This window comes from Hevea brasiliensis, chromosome 6 (genome assembly GCF_030052815.1).
Source record: "Hevea brasiliensis isolate MT/VB/25A 57/8 chromosome 6, ASM3005281v1, whole genome shotgun sequence".
Taxonomy (NCBI): domain Eukaryota; kingdom Viridiplantae; phylum Streptophyta; class Magnoliopsida; order Malpighiales; family Euphorbiaceae; genus Hevea; species Hevea brasiliensis.
The window spans coordinates 24209633-24237533 of record NC_079498.1 but is presented as its reverse complement, the minus strand read 5'-3'; the positions used below and the strand labels follow the sequence as shown (position 1 = coordinate 24237533).

General features: G+C 35.0%; 2 protein-coding genes across 3 annotated transcripts; both read right to left on the bottom strand.

The window, feature by feature from the left end:
* Positions 1–11278: 11278 nt before the first annotated feature.
* Positions 11279–18179, bottom strand: LOC110659056 (probable hydroxyacylglutathione hydrolase 2, chloroplastic). 2 transcript variants are annotated; one of them, XM_021816878.2, is made up of 8 exons: positions 18012–18179; positions 16986–17168; positions 16675–16878; positions 15251–15374; positions 14699–14799; positions 13931–14005; positions 13740–13838; positions 11279–11649 (listed from the first exon to the last, which is right to left on the bottom strand). In XM_021816878.2, exons 1-8 carry the CDS (start codon positions 18063–18065, stop codon positions 11503–11505), a joined length of 987 nt encoding a protein of 328 aa, XP_021672570.2. In that variant the 5' UTR covers positions 18066–18179; the 3' UTR covers positions 11279–11502. The 2 variants fall into 2 exon arrangements, with proteins under 2 accessions (XP_021672570.2, XP_021672571.2); XM_021816879.2 differs by lacking the exons at positions 13740–13838; positions 13931–14005.
* Positions 18180–20355: 2176 nt separating this feature from the next.
* On the bottom strand, positions 20356–26817 carry LOC110659055 (calreticulin-3). The gene is made up of 14 exons (XM_021816877.2): positions 26625–26817; positions 26219–26326; positions 25301–25493; positions 24433–24691; positions 23793–23849; positions 23665–23712; positions 23213–23299; positions 23059–23119; positions 22523–22590; positions 21887–21982; positions 21746–21802; positions 21571–21654; positions 20740–20769; positions 20356–20629 (listed from the first exon to the last, which is right to left on the bottom strand). Exons 1-14 carry the CDS (start codon positions 26746–26748, stop codon positions 20618–20620), a joined length of 1284 nt encoding a protein of 427 aa, XP_021672569.2. The 5' UTR covers positions 26749–26817; the 3' UTR covers positions 20356–20617.
* Positions 26818–27901: the final 1084 nt, after the last annotated feature.

Genomic DNA, 27901 nt, shown 5'->3' with positions numbered 1-27901 from the left:
TTTTATATATATATATATATTAATTATAAATATTTTTATTTTTAAGTTAAAATTTAGGGAACAAATATTAAGGAAGTAAATATTAATTTTTAAGGAAAAAATTTCAAAATATAATATTTTTATAAATGGTAATTAAAAAAAATTATGAAAGAATTACTTTTCAGAAATTATTAATTACAGTTAATGTATATGCATCTTTTTTTTTTTTTAAATGAGTCTTATTTTTTTATAATTAATTAAATAAAAATTATTTTATTATATTTTTTAACTTTCTATGTATGCAATAATTAACCTGTTACCTTAAAGGTGGCTTCTCCATTGAATAGGCTCTCCATTAATGTGAAAGAAAGTAAAACTGCATGAGTGCGAGACTGCAATTTCGTAATGTAATATATTTAAAGTAGAAAGTTGACAATTCGTGATTGTTTGTTTGGTGGGTTAGATAGAAAATTATGAGTAAAATAAGACTGCAATTGAATATTGTTTGGTTTACTAAGTGAAAGTCCGGCTTGAGAGACACTCGCTGGCAAAGGTTGGATTAAGAGAGCTGTATAGGGGATCAGCTCCCATATATGTATTGCTTGACAGTGTTGAGTGTGTAAGTGCTCCAAATTTACCTTTTACTGTTATGATATGAAAATTATGATAATGTTGCATTTCACTTCACATGGTGCATTAGCTTTAGATAGTTATAGAGATTATGATTAAAATTGGTATTTTACTCTCTGATTCGAACGCTCACTCCTGTTCATCTATTTTTCCAGGCTACAGGAGGATTATTTGTTATGGCTAACCTGCTCTTCTTCTTCGCAAGTCCATTAATAGTATTTAATGTATTTTGTATAATTGAGTTAAATTTTAGACTCCGCATGTGTTAAAAGCACTTATTTTTATTTTGGGCCTGTATTATAAAAGTTATGTTGGACTTGTAAAATTATTAACTGTATGCATGATGGGATTGGATGAGGAAGCTGAGCTCCCATTTGAGTTATGATATTTTGATTATGTGGAGGGTGAGTTGAGCTCCCCAATTTATTATATATTGTGTTTACAGGTCAAGCGAGTTAAAAACTCCCCGTTGAATGATCCATTTTATGACCGGACTTTGTCCGGTTGAATTCTTGAAATTGGGCCCAAATGGGCCTTAGGATTGGGTTGAGGAATAGTTAGCCTTACTACGGGCCTCGGGGGTTTTAGGCTGGCCCAGGTCCTAGTATCGGTCTAGCCCATAGCTTAGGTTGTGACAAATGTGGTATCACAGCTTAGGCTCCAGATTCATAGGGAATATACGTCTAAAGTGTTGGCAAGAGTCTAATAGGAGTCACATGTGGAGAATAGGGTCCACATTCATCCTTGTATTGTCATCTTTGCTTCTAGTTTCTACTTTGTTTAATTGTGTATAAATATGAGTCTATAGAGCTGTGTAACGTGCTGTTTTGAAATTTTGTGGGCTAATGCTACTGAATTTCAGGAAAATACGTAGAAGCAAAAGAGCTGTCACTGCACCAGAACCAGATGTACCTGACGAGGTGTCGGCATAGGATGAGGCGCCTGCCCCAAGGAGGCGGGGTAGGAGACCTAGAGCTGCTCAAGTAGAAGAGCAGCTGCCACCAGTTCAAGAACAATCTTTTATGGCCCAGGGTCCCATGAACCCAATGGCAGCTACCTTAGCCAGGTTGCAGATAACCATCAATATGATGGCACAGTACATGGTCCACCCTCCCCAACAGCAACAGTCCACCGCACCAAGAGGGGAACCTTACAAACAAATAATTAATTTCAAGAAGTTAGTGCCTGGTACTTATGATGTGTCAGATAATGCCTATCGGTTTTTGGATTCCTGCAAACAGGCAGGGATGGAGTTGCAGTTGACTGATAGGAGGCTTATAGAATGTGTGCAGTATGTCATGGGGCCTGTGCCTAGGCAATGGATGAATGACTATATATTACCTCGGATTGAAGGTTTGTCTTGGACTCAGTTTGTGGAAGTGCTCATCAACAGGTTTGTGCCAGAAAGCTTCAGAGATCAAAAGCAGTGGGCCTTTGAGGCCTTAAGGCAGAATGGCAGATCCGTAGATGAATATGTTACAGAATTTCTGGAATTGAGCAGGTATGCCCCTACAACAGTGGCTACAGAAAGTATGAAGGTAAAGAGGTTCCTAAAGGGGCTGGACAGGAGGTATGCAAACATAGCCATGATGTCTGATCAGTCTTTTGATATGGTAGTTGATCGAGCCCGGTAGATTGAGATTAGCTATACAGGAGATAAAAGTCGAAGAGCAAATAAGAATAAAGCAGAGGGTTCTTCAGGTGTTCCCTACACGGGTACCACGGATAGTGGCGGCCAAAGTCATTATAGAGGAAGAGGTAGAAACAACAAGAAAGGTAGTTTTAAACACAAATCTCGAGGATTCAGACCAGGGTACGGATCCAGCAGTGGTCACAGTTCGGGTTATAGCAGTTCGGGCTCTAGTTCAGGATCCTCCTTGGCACCTTGCACGCAGTGTGAAAGAGGACATTCAGGACCTTGCATGATGGGTTCAGGAGTATGTTTCCGGTGTGGCTAGCCGGGTCACTTTGCTAGAGAATGTCCAGTGTTCAGCGAGCCACAGATGGGGTCACAGGGTTCTGTTGTAAATGTTCCTCATCAATTGTATTTTGGTGCTTCCAGCACGGTAGACAGTCAGTTCAGTGGCCAACAGGGCCAAGGATAAGGAGGGCGTGGATTTGGAGGCAGGTTATGAGGTAGAAGTCAATTTCAAGGTTCTGCAATGTAGGGTAAGGGTCAAGCTCAGGTTTTCACCTTGATCCACCAGGATGCTCAGGCTTCCAATGCAGTTGTGACAGGTATTCTTCTAGTCTGTTCCTATGAGGCTCGTGTAACGATCGGGCTCCAACCACTAGAGGAATTGTCCGCTTTGGCCATAAGCCTCACGGTTTTATCCTATAGGTGGAATGGAGAACTTCCCAGGAGGTCACCCATCCTAGGATTTCTCTCAAGCGAGCACGTTTAACCCTGGAGTTCTTCCAACTCTCTAGGTCATTCCACCAAAAGGCGCCTCTAGTGATTAGTTCCCTCATTTTATATATTATTATTTTTTGAACCCAAGACCATCTTCGTGCTTTGCCGATGTGGGATTTGCCTAAGGGACCTTTCTCCCCCCCTTTCAGGACTCAGCGTCCTCACTGAGGTTTGCCCCACCATCGCCCAAGAGGACACACGAGTGGCTCTGATACCAATTATAATGATTGGGCTCCAACCACTAGAGGAATTATTCACTTTGGCCATAAGCCTCACGGTTTTGTCCCATAGGTGGAATGGAGAACTTCCCAGGAGATCACCCATCCTAGGATTTCTCAAAAAGGTCCCTTAGGCAAATCCCACATCGGCAAAGCATGAAGATGGTCTTGGGTTCAAAAAGTAATGATATATAAAATGGGGAAACTAATCACTAGAGGCGTCTTTCGGTGGAATGGCCTAGAGAGTTGGAAGAACTCCAGGGTTAAGTGTGCTCGCTTGAGAGAAATCCTAGGATGGGTGACCTCCTAGGAAGTTCTCCATTCCACCTATGGGACAAAACCGTGAGGCTTATGGCCAAAGTGGACAAATCCTCTAGTGGTTAGAGCCCGATCGTTACAGCTCGTGTTTTGATAGATTCGGGTGCTACGCACTCATTTGTCTCCCTAGTTTTTGCCATGAGATTGGGTAGGAACCCTACAACTTTAGAACACCCTTTGTCTGTAGCTACCCCTCTTAGTGACAACATAGATGTGGATATGATTTTTCTGGGTAGCCCAGTAGTAGTGGATGGAAGGATCCTCCCAGCAGACTTGGTTCCTTTACCTGTAATGGATTTTGATGTGATTTTGGGAATGGATTAGCTGGCAACTCATTATGACACTTTAGACTGCAGGAATAAAAATGTGTATTTCCACATACCTGGTGTGGAAGAGTTTAGCTTTGATGGTGACAAGAGCGTGGCTCCATATAACTTGGTGTCAGCAATTAGCGCTAGAAAAATGTTAAGGCGTGGATGTCAAGGGTATTTGGCATTGATGAGAGATACATCTGTAGAAGGTGTTAACATTGAAAATCTTCCTGTTGTCAAAGAATTTATGGATGTCTTCCCTGAGGAGCTTCCAGGGTTGCCACTAGGAAGGGAAATAGAGTTCTGCATTGATGTTGTGCCGAGTACAAACCCCATATCAATGCTGCCTTACAGGTTGGCACTAGTAGAATTGAAAGAGCTAAAGGACCAATTATAGGAGCTTTTAAACAAGGGTTTCATACGTTCGAGCACTTCACCCTGGGGTACTCCTGTTCTATTTGTGAGAAAAAAAGATGGGTCCTTGAGGTTGTGTATTGACTATAGATAGCCGAACAGGGTGATTGTGAAGAACAAGTATCCACTTCCTCGGATCGATGATCTATTTGATCAGCTCCAAGGGGCTAGATTCTTTTCCAAAATAGACCTACGATCATGCTACCATCAGTTGAGAATAAGAAATGAGGATGTATCCAAGACAGCATTCAGGACAAGATATGATCATTATGAGTTCTTGGTGATGTCTTTTGGACTCACTAATGCACCAACGGCCTTCATGAACTTGATGAACAAGGTGTTTAGCCATTCCTGGACCGTTTTGTCATCGTATTCATAGATGACATTTTGGTATACTCTCGAACCAAGGAGGAGCATGTGTGGCATTTGAGGATGGTATTGCAGACTTTGAGGGAGCATCAGCTATATGCCAAATTTTCAAAATGTGAATTTTGGCTAGAAAACATCTCATTCTTGGGACACATGGTTTCTAGTGAAGGCATTCAAGTGGATCCCAAGAAAATTGAGGTGGTAACTGATTGGCTTAGGCCTACAACAGTCACTGAGGTGCGAAATTTTCTGGGCCTAGCTGGCTACTATAGACACTTTGTACAGGATTTCTCTAGGATAGCAGCTTCCCTAACTAAGTTAACTCGGAAGAATGTTCCGTTCATTTGGACAGATGATTGTGAGGAGAGCTTCCAGAAGCTTAAGGAATGTCTAACTACCGCCCCTGTGTTGACATTACCGATGAGTGGTGAAGGATATACGTTGTACTGTGATGCCTCCAGAGTTGGCTTAAGGTGTGTTTTAATGCAGAATGGAAAAGTAGTGGCTTATGCTTCAAGGCAGCTAAAGAGGCATGAGCAGAACTACCCCACACATGATTTGGAAATAGCGACTGTAGTCTTTGCACTAAAGATCTGGAAACACTACCTGTATGGTGAAGTGTGTGAGATATACACAGACCACAAGAGTTTGAAGTACATCTTTCAACAGAGAGATTTAAATTTAAGATAGAGGAGATGGATGGAGCTTCTGAAGGACTATGATTATACCATCCAGTACCACCCTGGAAAGGCCAATATAGTAGCAGATGCTTTGAGCAGAAAATCTTCTGGCAGCTTGGCGCACATATCAGCGGAGAAGAGACTGTTGATTCAAAAAGTACATGAGCTAATGGATCAAAGTCTGATCTTAGATCTTTCAAATGAGGGGGTATTATTGGCCCATTTTTTAGTGAGACCAGACCTGCGAGACAGAGTCAGAGTTTCCCAGCACAGAGACCAGCAATTGATGAAGATCATAGAAAGAGTACAGCAGGGTGAAGGTGGTGAGTTTGGATTTGCCAATGATGGCGCCCTTATGTAAGGTTCCAGGATATGTGTGCCCGACGTGGATAATCTCAGAAATGAAATCATGCGAGAGGCACATTATACACTGTACAATGTCCACCCAGGCTCCACCAAGATGTACCATGATGTGAAAGATATCTACTGGTGAAATGGCATGAAGAGAGACATAGCAGACTTTGTGTCCAAGTGCTTGACTTGTCAGAAGGTAAAGTTTGAACACTAGAGGCTGTCAGGGAAGCTGCAATAGCTCCCTATCCCAGAATGGAAGTGGGAAATGATCACTATGGATTTTGTAACTGGGTTACCTCGTACCACGTAGGGGTATGATTCGATATGGGTAATTATAGATCGTCTGACCAAATCAACTCATTTCTTGCCTGTGAAAATCACATATTCTGTTGCACAGTATGCCCTACTCTATATTCGAGAAATAGTCAGATTGCATGGAGTTCCTGCTTCCATAATATCTGACAGAGGGCCCCAGTTCACTTCTCAGTTTTGGAGGAAGTTGCAAGAGGCACTTGGCACCCAGTTAAACTTCAGTACTGCGTTCCACCCTCAGATAGATGGGCAGTTCAAAAGGACAATCCAAACACTTGGAAGACATGCTTTGCATGCGTGTTTTGGATTTTGGAGGTCAATGGGATGATCAGCTACCCTTGGTGGAGTTTGCCTACAACAACAGTTATCATTCTAGTATAGGGATGGCACCCTATGAGGCACTATATGGCAGAATGTGTAGGTCTCCTCTGTGTTGGACAGAAATGAGAGAAGTGAAGGTGCATGATGTAGACCTAGTGCAGTACACTTCAAAGATAATTCCTTTAATCAGGGAACGATTGAAAACAGCTTTCAGTAGGCAGAAGAGTTATGCATATCCCAGACGGAGGGATGTAGAGTTTGCAGTAGGCGATTACGTATTCCTGAAGGTTTCTCCAATGAAGGGGATCATGAGATTTGAGAAGAATGGCAAGTTGACACCTCGGTATATTGGACCTTTTGAGGTCACTGATAGAGTTGGAGTAGTTGCCTATAGGTTAGAGTTACCACCCAACCTTTCTCATGTTCATCCTGTATTTCACATCTCCATGCTCAAGAAATACATACCTGATCCTTCTCATGTGTTACAGCCGGATGTAGTAGAGCTGAAAGAAGACTTGATGTTTGAGGAGCAACCTGTAGCCATAGTGGACTACCAAGTGAGGCAGCTAAGATCAAAACAGATCCCTATGGTTAAGCTTTTGTGGAGGAGCCAGTCAGTGGAAGAGTGCACCTGGGAGTCAGAGCGGGACATGCGTAGCAAGTACCCTTATCTATTCAATGTGTAATTCTGTACTTTATTCTGCCTTGTGTAAATTCGAAGACGAATTTTCTGTAAGGGAGGAAGAATGTAACATTCATAATTTTTAAATTTATTATTTTATGGGCTAATATTGATATTTTATTTTATTTAAATTTTAGGAAATTATTTGAAATTTTTCATATTTTAGAAATCGGGTTCAATTTTTCGAAAATATAAATTTTTGATGATTTTCAAAAATAAATTTAAAAACCACGTGACAAAACTAAAAATATATTTGGACTCTATGAATTTTTTTGAGTTTTTTGAAATTTTTTCGAAATTTTTGAGCCTTGTTTTCGGTCTTAAGGCAGAGTAAAAATTCAAAATTTTGCATCCTGAATCTGACCCGATCGAGTCGGACCGGTCAAATCGGACCAGCCCTCTTTCCCTTCTCTTTTTCTTCCCCGCGCACCCCGACACCCCCACTTCTCTTCCCTTTTTCTCTCTCCTCCCTCCACCCCTCACCGGCCAGCCACCGCCCCAACCTCCCCCACACGTTGGCGCACCTCCAGGCCACGTCCCCTCTGCTGCCCGACGCTCCAGGAAGCCGAAAAAGTCGCGCGAAGTTCCCCCTGTGCGCGCGCGTCATTTCATCTTCTCGGGCCGATTCCGGCCTATCCGGCCACCAATCGGACCGGGAAGTTGTCGCCCAATTTTTGTCCGGGAAGTTTTAGCCCATTTCTACTTTTGGGCTAAATTTCTCGTAGACCGTGAACCCCATGAGAAAACCGAGAGTACTGGAGTGCTCCACTCGTCGAGAGCTTCGCGGCAATACCAATTTCAAAATTTTCTGACACCATTTTTCCGTGGGTCCTGCGAAACTTCGTAGTATTTTCTCGAGCACTAAATGAGCTTAGAAAATTTCGTAAAGATTATGTACTAACCCCCGTATTGTGAGCTTCGTGTAAGTACCTTCAATTCAAGGAAATTTAACGGTTGTTCAGGTCTGTAAATTTCGGGCCAGCAGATAGGCTACCAAAAAAGTCTCAGAATTTGGTTGAGATTTTGGCTATCCCACTGTTGTCAGATGTCCCAAACGTGTTTCGAGAGTTGGAATCGGCATAGGTAAACCCGAACCTTACTTTTCTTAATTATCGAGCGCTTGAATTTGATTAAAAATCTATAAAATATTCGTGGTAGCTTAAAAAATTATAATTCCTTTTGCATTAGCTTAGTAATAATGCTAAGGACCACGGGGCAAAGTTTTAGAATTTTTAGAGTTCATTTGGATAGTTTTTGCAAAAAAGGTTAATTATAAAGAGTAAATTGTAATTTTTCACATTGTGATTGTTGACTGTTTGGATGGGTCCAAAAGGGGCTATGTGATGTGATTGAGTTGTGGATGTGTGATTTGTGAATATAGAAGTGCATTTTGAGCGCTTTTGCAGGTTGGGTAGGTCCTACGTATAGGGGAGACTGCCGGATTTTCAGCACGACTTAAGACATCTTTAATATTTTCTTAGTTTGTATTGAGTCAAATGTATTAAATAATTGTAATAAAATTATCAGGTGAGCCGGGACAGCCTTCCTCCTTCGCCTAGCTGCCACAGTGACTTCCGTTAAGTCTGTGAGTAAAATATTAATTTTAATTGTAATTTCGATATTATTATATGTTCAAGCATGCCCATGCATCACTTATAAATATGCATCTATGTAGTTAAACACTAGGCACATTTTATATTACATTCATAATTATTGAAGTGCCATGGATGTTGTTTGTGATAATTTGGAGCAGTGTGTGTGCGTGGTGTGCGTGTGGTATGGTATTGGATATGGACAGGACGGGTAGACACGGCTTGAGAGACACTTGCTGGGACCCGGTCCTTCGGGGTAGACGTGGCTTGAGAGACACTCGTTGGGATCCTGCATTTGGTTTATTAAGCTAAAGTCCGGCTTGAGAGACACTCGCTGGCAGATGTTAGATTAAGAAGGCTGTATAGGGGATCAACTCCCATATATGTATTGCTTGACAGTGTTGGGTGTGTGAGTGCTCCAAATTTGCCTTTTTGCTGTTATGATATGAAAATTATGACGATGTTGCATTTCACTACACAGGGTGCATTAGCTTTAGATAGTTATAGAAATTATGATTAAAATTGGTATTTTACTCTCTGAGTCGAACGCTCACTCCTGTTCATCTATTTTTCCAGGCTACAGGATGATTATTTGTTGTGGCTAACTTGCTCTTCTTCTTCGCAGGTTCATTAATAGTATTTAACGTATTTTGTATAATTAAGTTAAATTTTAGACTCCGCATGTGTTAGAAGCACTTATTTTTATTTTGGACCTGTATTATAAAAGTTATGTTGGACCTGTAAAATTATTAACTGTATGCATGATGGGATTGGATTAGGGAGCTGAGCTCCTATTTGAGTTATGACATTTTGATTATGTGGAGGGTGAGTTGAGCTCCCCAATTTATTATATATTGTGTTTATAGGTCGAGCGAGTTAAAAACTCTCCGTTGAATGGTCCATTTTATGGCCGGACTCTGTCCGGTTGAATTCTTGAAATTGGGCCCAAATGGGCCTTAGGATTGGGTTGAGGAATAGTTAGGCTTACTACGGGCCTCAGAGGCTTTAGGCTGGCCTAGGTCCTAGTGTCGGTCTGGCCCATAGGTTGGGTCGTGACAATTTTTTTATTTTAATAATTTATCTAAATATAAAGTAAATTATTTTTTTTTCTTTTCTTTTCATTTCTCTTTAATTTCTCTCCATTTTCCTTATCAAATTGAAATAAAAGAAAAAAAAAATTTAGGAAAAAATAAAATTCTAATTAATATGTTAGTTCTTTTTGTGATTTGAGCTTTGAAATTCTTATTTAGATTGGTTTATCATAAATCTAAGATATAATTATGTAAAATTCATATATTTAATTAATATATCCTACCATATATTTTGTGTCTTGAGTTTATAATAGATCAAATCTAACTAAATACAACATTAATGTTACATTAAATTTTTTTTTTTTATTTTAACATTTTGAGTTTTAAGTTGAGCGTATTGATTGATCTCATGATTTGAATTAGTTTGGACATTCTACGCTAAAATTTTCATGATTATTTTAATAAAAAATATTTAATTAAAAAAATAGTTTTTTTTTGACAAAGTTAGAAAATGATGGCAAATATTATTTATCTCATATAAATATGGATGTAATTTTTAACTTTTTTTTCACTACGTTTTCTTAATTTTCACTCCATTTTCCTTATGCTATAAATACCATAATTTGAAATAATAAATCATTTGGATCTAATTTTAGCAATATTATTGAATGGAAAAGACGAATTATTATTTTAGAAAAAAAAAATTGTACTACTCTATTTATTATTTTAAAAAATTAAAAAAAAAATTAATTATTTTTTCTTCTAATTTAACCATTATCTATTATTATTTTCAATATATTTATCTTTTCTTTAACATCTTTCTATTCGGATGATATAAGTGTACTTTAATTAATTATTAATTTTTTTTCATAAACCTATCCGATTATTTTCTTCATGTTATGAAAAATCTTAAAAAATTATTGAAATAGAACGAAGGGAATATCTAAAACATCACAAAATTTTGGATTCTACAAAAGTAATTTGTATATAGAAAATATTTTACATAAAAATTATTTTTTAAAAAAAAAATATATTTTTTTATATCATTCATATATAAGTATTTTGACATTAAAAATAGTTTAATTTTTTTTTATTAAAAAAATATTTTTTATTTATCCATTTATTAATAACTCAAATGCTAAAAAATATTTTGTAGTAAAATATTTTCTACAAAATAAAACAAAACTTAAATTTATAATTTTTTTAAGATTAAATTTATAATTTTTTTTTGTCAAAGGCATATGTTCATTTAAAGTGCAATAGCAGTCAAAGGCCCAAGACCGGATTAGAAAGGATCCATAACAAACATAGCCCAGACACCAGAACCCGAAAAATAAAGCCCATAGGCCCTATCCAAAGCATATTCCATTTTCGATAGCTTGACTCAGTTTCACCATGAACTCAAAAATAGTACTTTGTTTGACAATACTCTGTGGAATGCAACTTCAGCTAATTAACCAAACTTCACAGCTTACTCTCTTCAAATGAAATGATTTGACCAAAAGTAGCCAGAATGAAAAATCAACAGAATATTGAAAAAATAGTTCTTTCTTTGACAATACTCTAAACCACCAAAATTCACAGCTTACAGCCTTACAAGGACAAGATGTGGCAAAAAGTGCAGAAATCAAAAAATCATGAGAATACTGAAAAAAAAAAAAAATTAATGGATTTTGATTTCAAAGGTCTACTACAATAATACACAAATCATTTGACATACAATGTCAAAACCTTCGTCATCATCAAATGGAATTGCAGAACCGACATTCCAATTAAAACCTAAAGGAGATTGAAATATGCAAAATATATGGACAGAAGTGGAGATTACTACATGAACAGGTTACTTCTCATACTGACAGATGCACCCTGCATTTGATCTTAAAAATTATCCTTTGCTTGACGGATGACTCCTAAGGCTTCTGCATCATTTGCCGTTACTGGAATATTTAATGACTGCCGAATTTCTGTACTTGAAGTGCGAAGGAAAGGATTACAAGCCTTCTCAACCTTTAGCGTAGTTGGAATCTATATTGCAAAGAAAACCAACTTCAGTGTGGAAAATTTTGGAAGATAAAAGTATAACACTGACATAATAAGATTGGCAAAGAACAGCACCTAAATCATGCAAAGAGTAAAGTCTCTGTAAACATTCCACAGATCACAGATGGTTGCAAAGTGCACACCAATACATAACTAGACTGCTCTCGAAAGAGAGATTCACAACAAAGTTTCTTGCCATTTCTTTGTAGCCTATGACCATGAGCTCATTTAAATTGAACCTGATCTTAAGGTTCATAACCATGATAGAGTTTTTCATAACACATAATGAAATTGCAGTACAGACAGATGGATTCACAACCAAAAAAGCCATTTTGTTTTCAAATATTTCTCAAATCTAAAAGAGGCTATACAAATGGCATATGCACTGGCATATCCAGCAATCTTTTCAAGGAACATTTGCAACTCCACCAGTGAAGGATGCAGATATTTTATTCAGGGAAGCCCATTTTAAATATATATATATATATATATATATGAAAAAAAAATACAAATATCTCCTCCTAAAAATAAAATGAAGAGTCTTCAGAACTTATAGCAAATTAAAAGCGTTTCAGGTTATTATAAAGAATTGAGACTACAATCTTATCTAAAAATTGACCAAAATTTCGCATTTTTTACATGATAAATTTGTTCCGGGCCTAACCTTTGAGCATTAATAGGAAAACTTTACAATGATTAAACAAAAGAGAGAGAGAGAGGATGCACCAAAGCTGATCTTTCATTATTAATTTATCAAAAAATCTAAGCAATAGATTAAAAATTGAAAGTTCTAGTTCTCTTGCTCCAGAATATGTTTGGTAGAATAACTCTCAAAACCTACATGTTAAAATGAGAAATCCTCATTGATTTCTAAGTGTAGGTTTTTTCTTTTCTTCAAATTTTCTGGTTCAAACCCTAAACACATCGTTTACCTGAAGAGTAATTGTTTGTTTTTTTTTCCTCTTTGGGAGGGGGTGTTGGGTCGGTTGGTGGGGCCTAGGGGAGGGAATTGTTAAACCTATTAATAATTGCTGAAATTCAAATTTGCAGATTCAAATTTTCCAGGCTTATTTTTTAAGAATTGAATTAAAAAGTTCGTAAAATTTTAAAAAATATACACTTTAATCCTTTTATAACATTTTAATCCCTTACCATTTAACTCAACTTTTAATTCTCATTTTTTAGATAAAATAACATTTTAGTCTCATATCTTTTACTTTTCTTAGAAATTAAAAATTAGTTCTATCTAAAATCTCAAGTACTAAAATGTTATTTAAAGCAAAATCTTAGAGATTAAAGTATCTGATATTTTAATTGTACAACTGAAGTGTTATAAAATTAATTTTTTTAATTCATCTTAATAGGACTTAAATGTGAATTTTATTAAAAGTTAGGGGGCTTACGGTAATTTACATTTAATTTTTGTTGAAAAGACTACCACACCCCTAGTGTATTTTTTTTTTTAAAAAAAAAAACCCTCAGAGGTGGCTCAATGCCCCCTTGACCACTTATTAGGTCTGTCCCTGAACTCCACAAAAGGGGAAACTCCAAAATGGATTAAAATTTTCACATTCAACTGCATGTGGACCATAAAACCACTATTGCAGCACAAGACACCTTACAGTGAGTTCATATGTCTGTTACGAAATCAATCACAGAGAATCTTGACACACTGAAGCAATCTATTAAGGGGATCTCAAAGTTTCAAAACCAACAGATGCACACTCAAGTTTGGTTTCATATAAATAACAACAGCAGTTATTCACGTCTCTTGGGAATCCTAGAAATCAGTTAGAAAGGAAAGAAAAACATAGCGGGCACCTAGCAGAGTCTCTTGGCCTCTCATATCAGAGACATGGCAGTTCTGACTTGCACGGGTCCAGCAGAATGAAAGGCCAAGGCTTCAAGGGAGATAGAAGGCTGCCCTTATGTAGCTCAGTCATTGTATAAATATAAATGAAAAATGGGCTGCCCTTATGCAGCTCAGTCATTGTATAAATATAAATGAAAACCTCTGTGCAAGTCTGTGGGTTGGTGGTTAAATGTATATGCATGAAAAAGACCAGAGGACTCACTGTTGGCAAATTCTTGCTGCGAAGATGGGCCACATGGTCTGCATAGGACTGGAGTGCCTCATTATTGGGTTCTATAGACAATGCAAACTTTGAATTACTCTGCTAATTAGACGTCTCAAAGTTAGGGACCATGATTTTTTTCTTGGATAGTTGAGCCAGCACAGAAAATGGAAAAGGTGATAGCAACTAACCAATGTATATTCATGGCCACAATATATATTTGTATCATCTGGCAAAGACATGATTTTTCTCAGGGAAGAATACATCTGAAACAAAGACAATTATCTGTTATGTTTATTCACCATGAATGCATATATATAACTTCCTAAAACAACTTCATTATGGGAAACAGTTAAACAACATAAACATAGCTCAGCAGTCAGCACTAGCATATACTTATTTATGTCAACCCAAGGTTCTTACACCCAAAATACTTTAATTTAACCAAAAACCAAAATATACCTATAGTGGCGGCATATAAAATTCCTTATAAAGTTTCACACTACTAGAATGGCTAAAGGAAGAATAATAGTTGCAAAGAGGTCATTCTCTCCATGATGAGCTCAGGTCACCAATTAGGACTCAGGCAATGCCTATAAGAACATAAACTGCATCACTCAACCTGTAAAGTATTCCCTTCACCAGGAAATATTTCTGTATTTAGAAAATTCAACTTTAAAGCATTTGTTAATGAAGAACTCCTTATTCTTCCAGTTCAAATTATTAAACCATTCTTTGTCAACAACTTTTTATTGAAGACTTAAGACTAAGTACCAACAATTTTCTGAAAAATGAATGTTCCATTTCAGTTGTCCAAATGAGATAGAACTATTTCCCTCAAAATCAAAGATATTCCCTCATTTTGTTCAATGGTTTTTAAGCAGATACATCCTACCAAAAAAAAAAATAATAATAATAATGAGAAAAAGATGAATCCCTGGACTGGCAGCATCAACTACCTGCTCAGGTGTTCCTTCGAAAAGCTTGCCACATGATAAGCTAAACAAAGTGTCTCCTGTAAAAATTGCCCCTGATCCAGGAAAGTAGAAACTAATGTGGCCTACAATAAGGTCAAAGCAGAACATTAGAAGATAAAATGAAAAAGAAAAATGTGTCTGTGCATACTTGCTTATATAGACTAAAAACGGTATAAACATAGACCACACATACAATCTACATAGAAATAATTTTGATCTACTGAGTACAGATGTGTTAGGGAAAATCAATCCTGTATTCTTTAGCCAAAACAATATCATTACATTTCAAGTAACTCAAATTATTCCAAGCTACACTAACAAATATAGTATAACTCTATGAAATGGTAGTTAAAACTTAAAACTAAACTATTTGCCACTCCTTACAAAAACTAATCACATGGTACCAATGACAACATAAAAGAAACTTAATGATGTAACAATATAGAAGCCAGCTTCATAAACATGGTATCCAATTTCATTAATTTTTTAACACCTATATGGTTTTTATACGTTATACAAACAACAAAACACAACCTCGGGTATGACCAGGAGTTTCCATTACAACCACCTTGTGTCCTGCAAACATCCATTTATCACCATCATTCAGAACTATATCAATGCCAGGAATTCTGTCTCTGTCTATTCCTGGACCAATCACCTACAAGCAAGAAATGGAAACATAAAAACTCCATAAAATTGAATGAGCTTTCAAAATTGAAACACTTCACAGAAACCAAGAACTTTATTGAAAGCTTTATAACTCTTTTGCCTTTAAGTCAAAACCTAACACTCAATATATGCAATTAAAAACAAAAAGAGGAACACAAAATAAGCTTATATGTTCATCATTCACACATAACAAAAAAATAAAAGTATGAAAGTAGGTAAAACATTGCAGAATGGCCATTAAAGTGATAGACAACTTGACATGACCAACATTACCGATATAAGACATCTTCCATTTCCCAAAATGTTACTAACAAAATGATTAAAATAATTAAAAATATTTGTTAACAAAGTAACCATAAGTCCATAACCATTTGGGCAATCTGAAACACCTATTTGGTATTTTTTATGAGGTTGAGCAATTGGTTTTGAGAATGAAAAGGATTTGATATTAAACAAGATGGCAGAGTTCTTTGGAGTTGCATTTTTTTTTCCCTCTGTTTTATGGAGAACTTGGAATTTTGGCTGGAGAGGAATGCACGCAGTTTCAAGGTTCACTCTTCATATTTTAATCTGCTCTGGGATAAGGTGGTTTCTTGGCTTCTTTGTGGACTCGTGCTTCAAGGGCTTTAAAAAGGAGTGTCTTTAAACATTATTACAAATGGCAACGGGAAGCATAACCAATAGGAATTTTATTTATTCAATTGCTTGCAGTTCATGTCTGGCATATCTACTACAGATAAACAAGTAACATTTCAAGATAGCAAATTTCTTTAACTAAACTAAGTTTCATGTCAAGAAAGAGTTTCACAGGAATGCCAAAAGAAGGGCAAGCAACAGTTGTACGCTCAGATTCCATATGAACCTAACTTACAATCAAACTGAGAATATGTGCCAAGATTTGCTTGCCAATGATCATATTCGATCGCATGACTAAAAATTTGTGAGTAAATCTTGCATGAATCAAAAAACTTAACTCTTTTATCATTTTTAACTCTGACTATCTCGGTTTTACCAAAGACTAAATCTCCTTATTAAAATTATAATTATAAGGAACAGTTGCTTTCTTAAGTAGAAACAGAAGGAAGAAAATGTTCCTCATTGTTAGATACAAAAAGAAGGAAGAAAATGTTCCTCGTGGTTGGATACAATCTGCAAAATTGAAATTGCTAAAACAAGCTTTTATTTTTAAAGCTTATAACTTTATGTGTCAATGTTCACTTATAGGAATCCAACTACTTGGATATGACATGATGGAAAAAGAATCTTCACCAGTAAATACTATGTCATACCTTTGCACCGTACCTTGCTTTCAACTGTTCGTTCCCACCAGTGTGATCATGATGATGATGAGTATTTAGAATATATGTCAAATTTTGGTTTTTCCTACTTAGAGCATCTATAATAGGTACAGATTCAGAGGGATCAACAACTCCAACTGTGCCAGTATCCACATCATGTAAAAGATATGCATAGTTGTCCCTAAGACACGGCACCTGAAGATGCAAAAAGCAGCAAAAGATTGGTAATTCAAATTAAATTTGCAAACCAGAACCCAAGATATCAACCCTATATAACAATTAAAGTAAAGAAGAGTTCTTACCAATTCAATTTGTAATGAGGAAGACATATTGGAAACACTGCAAAATTGAGCGACTCTAAGTGTTCTACTAGCTCCACGCAAGGTCTTAAATGGCATAGACAATAAGTGCATGAATCCATACAAGAAACCTTTTCTAAGGCAAAGCTGTCTCACACCTGGCCGTACACAAAGCCCACTCCTCACCTAAAGTACAAGAAGCAAAAGTAAGGTCCTAAACAATTTCTTTGCAATGTCAAGAAGCATCTCTACTAAAATAAAGGTGATGGAAAATGAAATTAGGCTATGATGGAAGAAGCAGAGACTAAAATTCTAAACACAACACCAAATGGCAAGTAAGGACCAAGTAAGCATTTTATTACAGAGGCCAAACATTTTATGCAAAAGGGTAAGTACTAGAAGATAACGGGGAGGTGCTACGAAAAATTGCATGAGCCATTACTGTGTCTGGCATACTTACTACAGATTGTACGATTCTTGAATCCGTTAGCCTGGATTATGCCCCCCACGCGCACATTCAAATCGTGAATTTGCCATTTCACTAGTAAGTAGTAACCCTTAATACAAAGGAATTGTAACAATTGATTACAACCCTCCAATCCATCACCATAAACTATGACATCTCCTACATGTTGCACGAACAATTTGTACATTGCAACTATTCAGAGCAAAGTTTCACCCCTACGAAATATATATGATTATACCATTCATTTTGAAGGGCGAAAAACTAAAAAGAGAAAGGTCCATTCGCAATCCTTTATGCAAGCAAGTGACACTGCTTCAAAATAAGACAACTCGAACATAAAAAGGAGAGAGAAAAAAAAAACCTCAAAATACCCAATTCATCAAATGGGTTCAAATGCTCAGATCATACATTTCCCAGGAAAATTAACAAAGGAAACAACCACCACAGACTACCTAATCCATTGAAGGATTAAAAAAAAAAAAAAAACACAAATAGAAACGCGCAAGTAAATTTCCTAGAAAGTTTTTTTTTTTTTTAAAAAAAAAAAAAGAGCAGAAACAAACCCTTGAGCAACGAACGGAGGCCACAGCACAAGATGCTTTCGAAATCATTTGCATCCTTCTCTCGCTTTCTTCCTGCGTCCTTGAAAGAGAATTTCTGAGAGAGAAAGTAAGAAAGAAGTTTTTTTTTTTTTTTTTTTAAGAGAAAGTGGCTGAGAGAAGGGGGAAGTAATTGTGGGATCGCAAATTGGTGGCCATTGCCACTCACAATGATGACTCATTGATACTTTATCGGAAAATAATAATAATAATAATAATAATAATAGAAAATAAATATTCTAATAAAAAATAAATAAATAAATAAAATGTAACAAAAGAAAATTAATCGGGATTAAATCCAGTAGAAACGATTCGATTTCTTTGAACAAAATCTTAGATTCAAGTCTTATAAATAAAAAAGTAATGCTGGGAGATCTCCCTTCACATGGGTGTCAAGTAACTCGATTTCAGAAATAATGGTGTTGTATAATTATTAATTATTATTTAATTCATTAAAATCTCTATTAAATTAAAAATTAAAAAAAAATCTACAAAATCATTTTTGCCAGAAACGTAATAGCGCCACGCGTTTATTCATTTGCCTTATAAATATACATATTTTATATTTTCTGGATTCAGCGAGAGATGGTGACAAAGTTACATGTTGGTGAGGCACGTGAATGACAAATTTGAAGTCGGTACACGTGGAAGTGGATGTAGGTGTTGGGTGTGAACCGTCGAGCCATTAACAGTTTCATCATTGTGCCACGTATCGTCGAGGAGATTATTAGTGCACTCAATATATATAATTTTTATTTTTAAAATTATGAGCTCAATCTTTTTAGAAGTGTGAATAATTAATTTTTTATAATTAAATAAATATTATTTTTTAATCCTATAAATATATCCAATAATTAACAAAGTTGTTCCTGCTTTTTTAATTTTTTTTACTAATTTTATTTCACTTCCCTTTTATTTTATTGGATGAATTATATTAATAATATGTTAATTTTTATTTTTTTATTCATAATTCAAATGATTTAATTTATAAATATTAATAGTTTAACGATTTGAATTTATTTACTTAAAATTATTAGTTTATAAAAATATATATATTTTTTTAATTTAATAAATGATATATCATTAAAAATCAGCCATTAAAAATTATAAAATGAAAATATTAAATTAAAAATTAAAATTTATTTTTAAAATTAAAATTTAAATATTTTATTATTATATATCTTTAAATTAAAATACCATTGTTTAATTTATTCTATTTTATTTTATTTTTATAAATAAAAATAAAATTGCCCATTAACTTTAATTTAATTAGGATAAATTGTCTTTAAAACTTTGAAGTTAAATCTCAATGGGAATTCATTAAAAAGTAAATGTTTTTATTTTATTTCTCAATTATCTCCTCATTTCATATTCGCTCTCAATTTTTTTTTATTAAAAAGTTTAATTTCTTATTAATTTTCTCATTGTCAATATTTCACACGCTAATCTTAATTTAGAAGAAATTTTTGCAATTCTGAGTAAAACTAACATATTTTATTTGTGTGAAAATTTTGAGAGAGAATTAAATAAAAAAAAAAGTTCTTAATTTATTTTTAAATTTCTTTTATATTAAATCATTATCCTTAAAAAGCCTAATTCCATGAAATTTCAGAAATAATACTAACACCCTAAAATAGCAATTAAGATGAGCAGAATTTGATTTAAATTAAAAAAATTAATTAAAATGATTTAATTTAAAATTTTAATTTAATTTTTTCAATAATTTGATTTTTAATTTTAAGAAATTTAACTTATTCGATTTAAAAAAAAACTGATAAAATTAATTAGTTCTTTTTAATTAATTGTTATTAATTTTTAAATTAGAGTTAAAAATAAAAAACATAACTGAAAACAAGTCTAAAATGACCCCAACATGAAACACAAATCCATAAATCAAACCAAATCAAATGGGTTCGTTTTGATTTGATTTTCTCTTTAATTTAATTTGATCTACTATAAACTTTGATTTTAGTTTTCTAGACCAAACCAATCGATGCCCAACCTTAGCAGCAATCAACATATACCAAAATTTATAAAAGGGTAAAAAAAATCTCAAACCCAAAAAGCATCAAAATTTATTCATTGTGTATATAACAAAATATTGACAAATTATTAGGTGTACCCGGCGTATGTACACCTTCACTAATAAAACAGTAAATCTCATCTTTCTATTTTTATTGTGTAATTATTTTTATGTGAGTATATGATGCACTATTTTTTAGTGCACCGGGTATACTCTATAATTTACTTTAAAACATTATTGCTATGACAGACAGTTGCTAGAATTAAACTGCTCAAGACTCCAAAATCCATCCAAACCATATATTTTATGATTCATGCTCAAAATTGTCCATCAAGTCTACTGTTAATGGAGTCCACATGAACTTTAATGGATCCATCAGCAAGTCAACTTAGGGAAGTTATTTGGGGTATGGGTTCAGTGCTACAACAACATTGATACAACAGGAGATGCAAGACATACTTTCACATTGACAAAATGCTGCATTATGCAATTTGAAACTCTGATTCTTTTTCAATTTTAAGATGCAATTTAAGAACCCGTAGACACCTTAAAGTTCATCCTGCAAAATCAAAGCAAAATCAAGGATTTAGGGCAGTTCTCTAGAACAAGAATTAAAAGCAAGCAAAAAAGAGAGCGAGAGAAGTTGGGGAGTGTGAAAGATATGCTTACATGGTAATCGTCATCGTAGTGGGGATCATACTGCAGAAAAACAAAAAATGATGTTACATTATTTGAGTAATAAAAATGTCACAATGATCAAGATCATACAATTACATATATCAGATGTTCTTTCGTGTCTTGCTCTCCTTGAACCATGCATAAAACAATATACTTGGAGGAAGTTACTAGTCTTCTGATAAAAGAGCATAGAAGTTGGTTTTGGCCAACTTAACAAGGATGGAACTTAGGCTCCATGAATGCCCACCGAGAGGAACTTCTGGTTCAAGCTACAGCAATGAGGAACCAGGTGCGATATGGTTCGGGCACATACATGGCACTAGTGTCATCTGACAATGTTGGCTCCTTTGGCAAAGTAAGCCATGCATGCAAAAGGTGCATGTGGAGGCAAGATATGGCTCGTGAACCATAAAGGCTTTGAAAGCTGTGAATGTAAACTATGGGCAGTAAAGCCATGGTTCCAAGAGGATAATTTACACGAATACACAAGCAGAAATTAGGGGCAAAGGTGCTGTGTGTGTGCTTCAAATGGGTGCTCATTGATGTGCATTGTTCAAGCAAAGCCCTCCTCTCTCTTTCATGGTTTGTATCCTTGGAGCAAACATTTATTTTCTGCAATACTTGGTACACTTAGGCTGCAGACTAACATATATGATTCATTTTACAATGTTTAGGTATGCTATACTAGTGATACTTGTTCTTGGAGTATGTGTTAAAATGGATCTAGAACATAAAATAAGGGATGTTCTTACAAAATTTCAAGCTGCAAACCAAAAAGATGCACAATTTAGTTTGACTAGAAGAAAGCACAAGATACAATACCCTTTTATGATGTCTCCTCTCTCCATATCGATGCCCCCTTTCTTTCCTCCTCCTCTCCCCTTCTTCTCTTGCTCTTTGAGATTCCTATTCATGTAAACACTCAGAAATAATTGCTAAGAAGAGCTGATAAACCAAATGGCAGATCCCAGGAAAAGCTAAACACATTGTTAGTCACCTCTTCTTCTCGAGCTCTCCTTATTTTCTCTGCTTCCTCAAAGGCTTCTTTTTCACCCTGAGATTTACATTGAATGAGAAGTTGAAGTTGGCCGTTCTAGAGAACAAAACAACTAATACAATCCCCAAATAAATAGCTCACCTCCCTATTCTTGGCCCAGATATCTTCCACAACTTGTCTTGCATATTGTGGGTCATCACAAATCAATATGTTATCAAAAATTGAACCAGCCTTCACCTGCAATGAACATTCCATCTCATCAGATCAAGGTGGCTCCTTGTGTTACGTACCTTGCATAAACAGCATAAATCCAAAATCCACTGAAAATATGAAAAATGAATGAATTTATGTGCGAAAAGAAAGTACCAAAATGTTCTAACAAGATTTCCAAGGATAAAGACGGCCTAATTCTATGGAGATATCACAGGTACTGGATACAACTCCAAAAAGAGAGGGGAGGGGGGGGGGGGGGTGGTTGGTGGTGCGTGGGAGGGGAAGAAAAAAACACAATGAGAACTATCAGCCCATGTAGCCAATCCAATCAGAAAAATATGAAAATTCAAAAAATTTTCAAAACCAAAAGATAGCCAAATCAATATTCAAGCAAATGATTTGGTTCATACGTAAACTCTTATAACAGTTATCCAACTTTCACAAATGTTTGTAGTTTCAGAAACTCAAATTTATATCTTTAACATTGTTAATCTTCCATTTTCCCCAAAACATACATTTATATGAACTCCAATAGAACAAGAGAAGTCATGATATGAGACCTACCTGCCATACTTCAATACCCACGTATTTTAAGGGCTTCAGCACATAAAGGTCAGGATCATCTTCAAACTCTAAAGAAAAGCAGGGAAAAGAAGATAATGAGTGCATGCAAAACCAAATTGGAAAGTCAAATCTGATTTGAACTGCATGGTGAGAGATGATATGCAAACAAATTTGGAGTCACATCACAAATTATACAACATTTCTGGACAACATAGAAGCTAAATTCATCTTAATATGCTATTAGGATCCCAAATAGATAAAAAAAAAAAATCCTGCTTTACTTAGGAATTTCAATTTGTATTTTAATAGCACAGCACACTTGTCTCAAGTCTGTAACCATGCTCTAGCTGTTTGAATATATTTTTCCCCCAATACTGTTCAAAAGTATATCAACATGACTCGTAGATGTTCATTTTCTTGTGTTCTAGTTCATCCTGTACATGTACACTTTCTTTTGTTTCAGTTCATTTTCTATTTGAGAAAACAGTCAAAAGCTTTGTGCTCCAAATGCAATATAGAGCTAGACAATGTATCACCTGGGTTGTCAATCCATGTAGTCTTCTTCCACTTCCCCTTATAGTTGGGGTTCCTGATTTTCTGCAGTATACCATGTTATGTCAATCACTAGTAAAATAGATGAAACAACTTGATTTAAAACTTTCTATCAGTACTCCAGTAGCATGGATGCACCTTTCTTTTCCATGGTCCTTTGTATGCTGGATTTGGGATCTTGGGTGGCTTCCATATCCCATCCTCCTCTTCATCCCAGTCATCAGGCTATTCAAACCAGCAACACAAAACGTGACATTATAATCCATTTCACTCTCATGACAGTTAAATCAGTTTTTTTTTTTTTTGTGAAACATGACAGTTAAATCAGTTAATACAACTGGATCAACCTCATGCAAAATTTCCTATCACTAAAACCAATTATACATACACACACACACACACACACACACACACACACAGAGAGAGTAGTTTGAAAAGGAGAAGAGGAAGTGATGGAATATGCTTCCTATGACACTATCAACAGTAAGGTTCTGGTTGGTCTGAAGAACAATATGCTTCACCTTGCTAGATAAGAGAGCACAACAAAAATTAAATAGAACATTCTAACATATGCAAGGCAGCAAACAAACCTCTTTAGCCTTGGGATCAGGAATCTCGGATGGAATAGAATCATATCCCTGCAACATCAAGGTAATTAATTTATTGGGAACAGACAAATATTAACATTCCAGTCTCAGTTGTTAACAGATAACTATACCTCCGGTTTGATATCATTAGGATCATCAATATATTCTCTATCATCCCAGTCCGCTGGCTGCCAAGGTAACAAAAGTCAGTACATACTTTATGGGAAGAAACACCACAATGTAAGGGGATGGTCAATTGAATTAATATTCTTTAATTACAAGTTTTTGGTGCCAGAGTGAAACTGACACTTCTCTCACATGCCATATAGGTGGTTCAGGGGTGCAACGAGGAAACATGAAAAATTGCTGGGTGTTAAGGGCTACAAGCCTACAACAGATCCAACCATAGAACAGCAAAGCTCATGACTTGTATGTGACCAAGTTAGGTGTTAATTTACCCATTCATCCAGCATCTCACAGGAAAAAAAGGAAAACGTTCATTTTTTGTGATCCGTTCAGAAACCAAAGATTTCTAGTATACTGGAAAATGTACGAGTGCTTTAAGCTTTATCAAAATTCTGTTTACACATGTGACCCACCCCTCTTCTTTCTACCTCCCAAAAGTAGTTATATGACTTTCAGAAGAAAGAAGAAAGGCATCTTTAATATCTTCAACTCACTGCTCAAGATCAGCAAATGGCACCAGAATTGTCACAAGTCATCAGATTTTCCTAAAAAAATGCTTCCCAAGTTCCGATTCCAAGGACAAACCTTCTTTGCATTTGTGTCTTTGATTTTTCTTGGAGGAAGGATATCCCAGTCTGTGTACATACTTCCAGATTCTCTTTCTCGATTATCAATTAAGATACTGTAAGATGCATCAGGCCTAAGAATAAATGTGTAGAAATGAGTAAGCTTGTCAGTTTCACATTGTATATCCCTTTTTATGGGATAATTCTGCCCCTGGTAGGAGAGGATAACATGGAGCTTTTTTGTCTGTGAGCCACATATATCAGGTCCAAACATAAAACTGCAAAAGCGGAAATAATTGTGGTCAGACAATCTATAAGTAACCAGTTACAGATCAACATAAAATGTAACCAAAAACCCAGTTAATGTAGGGTGTCAATGACAATGAGTAAAACAGCCAAACAATGGCAGAGACTAATCTTAACCATGAGGATTCCCATTTATCCAAGATGCACATGTAAATTGGTGGATACGTCTATGAGCTATGTTTGACTTCTAAAAAAGAAGTGCAAATCTAACCTTGTTTCATAATAATTCACAAGGTGAACTAGAACAAGCTATCATAGTCATGTTTACAGAAAAAGTTAGGTGACCCAAGCTTAAAGAGCTGAAAGATCAAATATTTGCATACGTATTTGATATTTCTAAAGCTGGATGTGTCAAAACACACACAAAAAGCAAATCATAACCATGAATTTTCACATTATCTCCCCCATTTTGCTCTAACTGCTTACCCATCCATATATAGCTCATAAACATTATATATATATATATATATATATATATATATATATATATATATATATATATATAGAAAAGATATTAATAAGAATTAAGTTTCAAGAGACACACCAGCGGAATACAAAGATAATAAAACAAACTGACAGACCTGTAAGGAGTATCACCACCAAACTTTTTCTGATTGACATAACCAGAAAGAAGTTTAATGTAACCACCACCACATTCAATGTTCTGCTCAAACTTAATAGAGTATTGGACGACTAGAGTCTTCTCTTTGTTGCTGAACTCCGGTATCTTTGCGGATATGGCAAAATGCTTGGCGTCATTGTATGTCTGGAGACCTGCAACATTCCCAGGAATCATGAATACGCAACTACTACCAACAAACAGGAATAGGATATTCACCCTAACAAAGATCATGTGGCTGACCCCTGGATCAGGGCTTAGTTGAGTTAAGTTGCAGGATTCTCTATTCAGTGTCATCAGGATCACTATAACAATCATTTTCCAATTTTCCTCTCCCTTAACATAAACTTACTTATCAATTCATCGCAATAAATATTTGGAACATCCTTGCTATTACAAAAGCGTGTTGGTTAATTTTGGAAAAAAAAAAAAAAAAAAGAGAGAGAGATGCCTTCCATTCCAGGTCCATTTCAGAAACAATTAAATATAATTTAACAGTAAAATTAAAAATCATACCTAAAAGAAAGTACCATTTTCAACAATTTCAAGTTATCCAAATATAAAAACATCATCCAAAAAGAAAAGTCATTGTATATAATACCAAACTAAAAATGGAAATCATGTAATCTTACTCCAGGTTATATTTTCAGAGTGAAACAAACATGCATTAACGCCTGATACTAAACTATTTGATTGTAATGATTGTACTATCAAACTACCACAAACTATATAACCATTTAGTTGCTGCAGTCCATCAAAATTTCCAATTTTACATATCTAGCTAGCCACTCAAATATATATATAACCCATATGATAAATACTTAAAAAGTTCAAATTTATGAGAAAAACAAGCTAAAGGAGGGAGATAAAACAAAAATACCTTTATCATCAGGATCTCCAGGCCATTTCCCAGCTGTGTGCTTAAATGTACCAGCTTTTCCTTCGCTTCTCTTCCAGTCCGATAAAACCCAACGATCCTTCCACCCATCTTTTCCATACCCACATTCAATTATTCGAAAAGAAAAAAAAAATTAGCTTTCAGCTCAGTTTAATAGAACAGTATTGAACCACAGCAGCTTTTTTGACCGTACTTTGACCAGAATCTTCTAGAAGTAAGAAGAAAGAAACAGAGAGTATTGATCAAGATCATAATAGTAGAAATGATTAGTCGAAGAATTATAGCTTGGATCAAGAGAAAACAAAAAACGTATTTTAAAAAAAGAAAATCAAGAGAAAAAGTAGAGTGATGGGAACAGATTCTTTTGAATCATAGCTTTGTTTGTTACCTTCGAAGCGCTCTTCAAAGAAGATTTCAGAGAAGGCGAAAGCAAAGAGAAAGAGAAAATAGAAAGTAGAGAAGAAAAAGAGAAGCTTTAGAGCTTGAAGTACACGGAGCTGAGGTTTTTCCATTTCCGGCGAGCCCCTTTTCCGAGTGCCTGAATGTGATTTACTGCATAGAGCAAGGGCAGAGGGAGAAAATTTGACTATTTAAAATAATATACGATATGTTTACATAAATGCCCTTATCATCGCTCTGATCAAAATTAATTTTAAGATATTACCGTTATTTTGGTAGATAAATAATTAAGGGAAGATTAAAAAAAAAAAAAAAGTGCGATGTGTTTCTACGCAAATTTAAATTTGAAATAAATAAATACTTATAGTTTGACAAGGTTGGCAATAAAATTTTTTCGTTAATACAGTTAAATTTTGATGATAATAATTAAAAAAGTAATCCCAGATTGATCAAGTTGGTTTATATTAAATTTGAATCAATAAGGATATTTATGTAATTTTATATTTTAAAATTTTATATTTTTACATTGTTGTCCTTATACAAGGTTTTATAAAATAATGTGTAAATTTTACACATTTTTATAAAATAATGTGTAAATTTTAAATTTTAAAATTTTTTTATTCATTACAATAATTATAAATTACGATGCAAAATATAAATTTCAATAAAATAAAATTACTTTTAATGAGTATAGAAATAAAAATTATGCTACATTAAATTAGAAGAAAAGTTTTATCTCTCTATTTTTCTCTAATAATTAAGAATAATACAACTCAAATCAACTAAACCTTTATCCTAAAAATTTAGAGTCGGCTATATGGATTTTCTTTCTTCACTCTAAACAATTTTTGGTTAAATTCTCGAAAATGTGTAATACTTCTAGATCATGTTATACTGCTCTCCTCCAAGTCAGTTTAGATTTATCCCTTATTTTCTTTCTATTCTCTACCCTAATGTGCTTTACTTGTCTAACTGGAACCTCTGTATGTCTACGCTTCATATGATCAAACCATCTCAATTTTCCTTCTCTCAACTTATTCTCAATTAGTACCACTCCTACATTTTCTCTAATATTCACTTTAGGAATAATACTAAAAAAAATGTTTAATTTAAAGAATTTGAAATGCCTATTATAATAAAAATAAATTAAAAAAATTTATAATTGGAATTTATTAGATGTCATTATCATGCCTTTGCTTGATATACCTCACAAAGTTCCTTTTTTTTTTTTAATCTCGTAATACTAATAAGTATTACTTAAGGGCA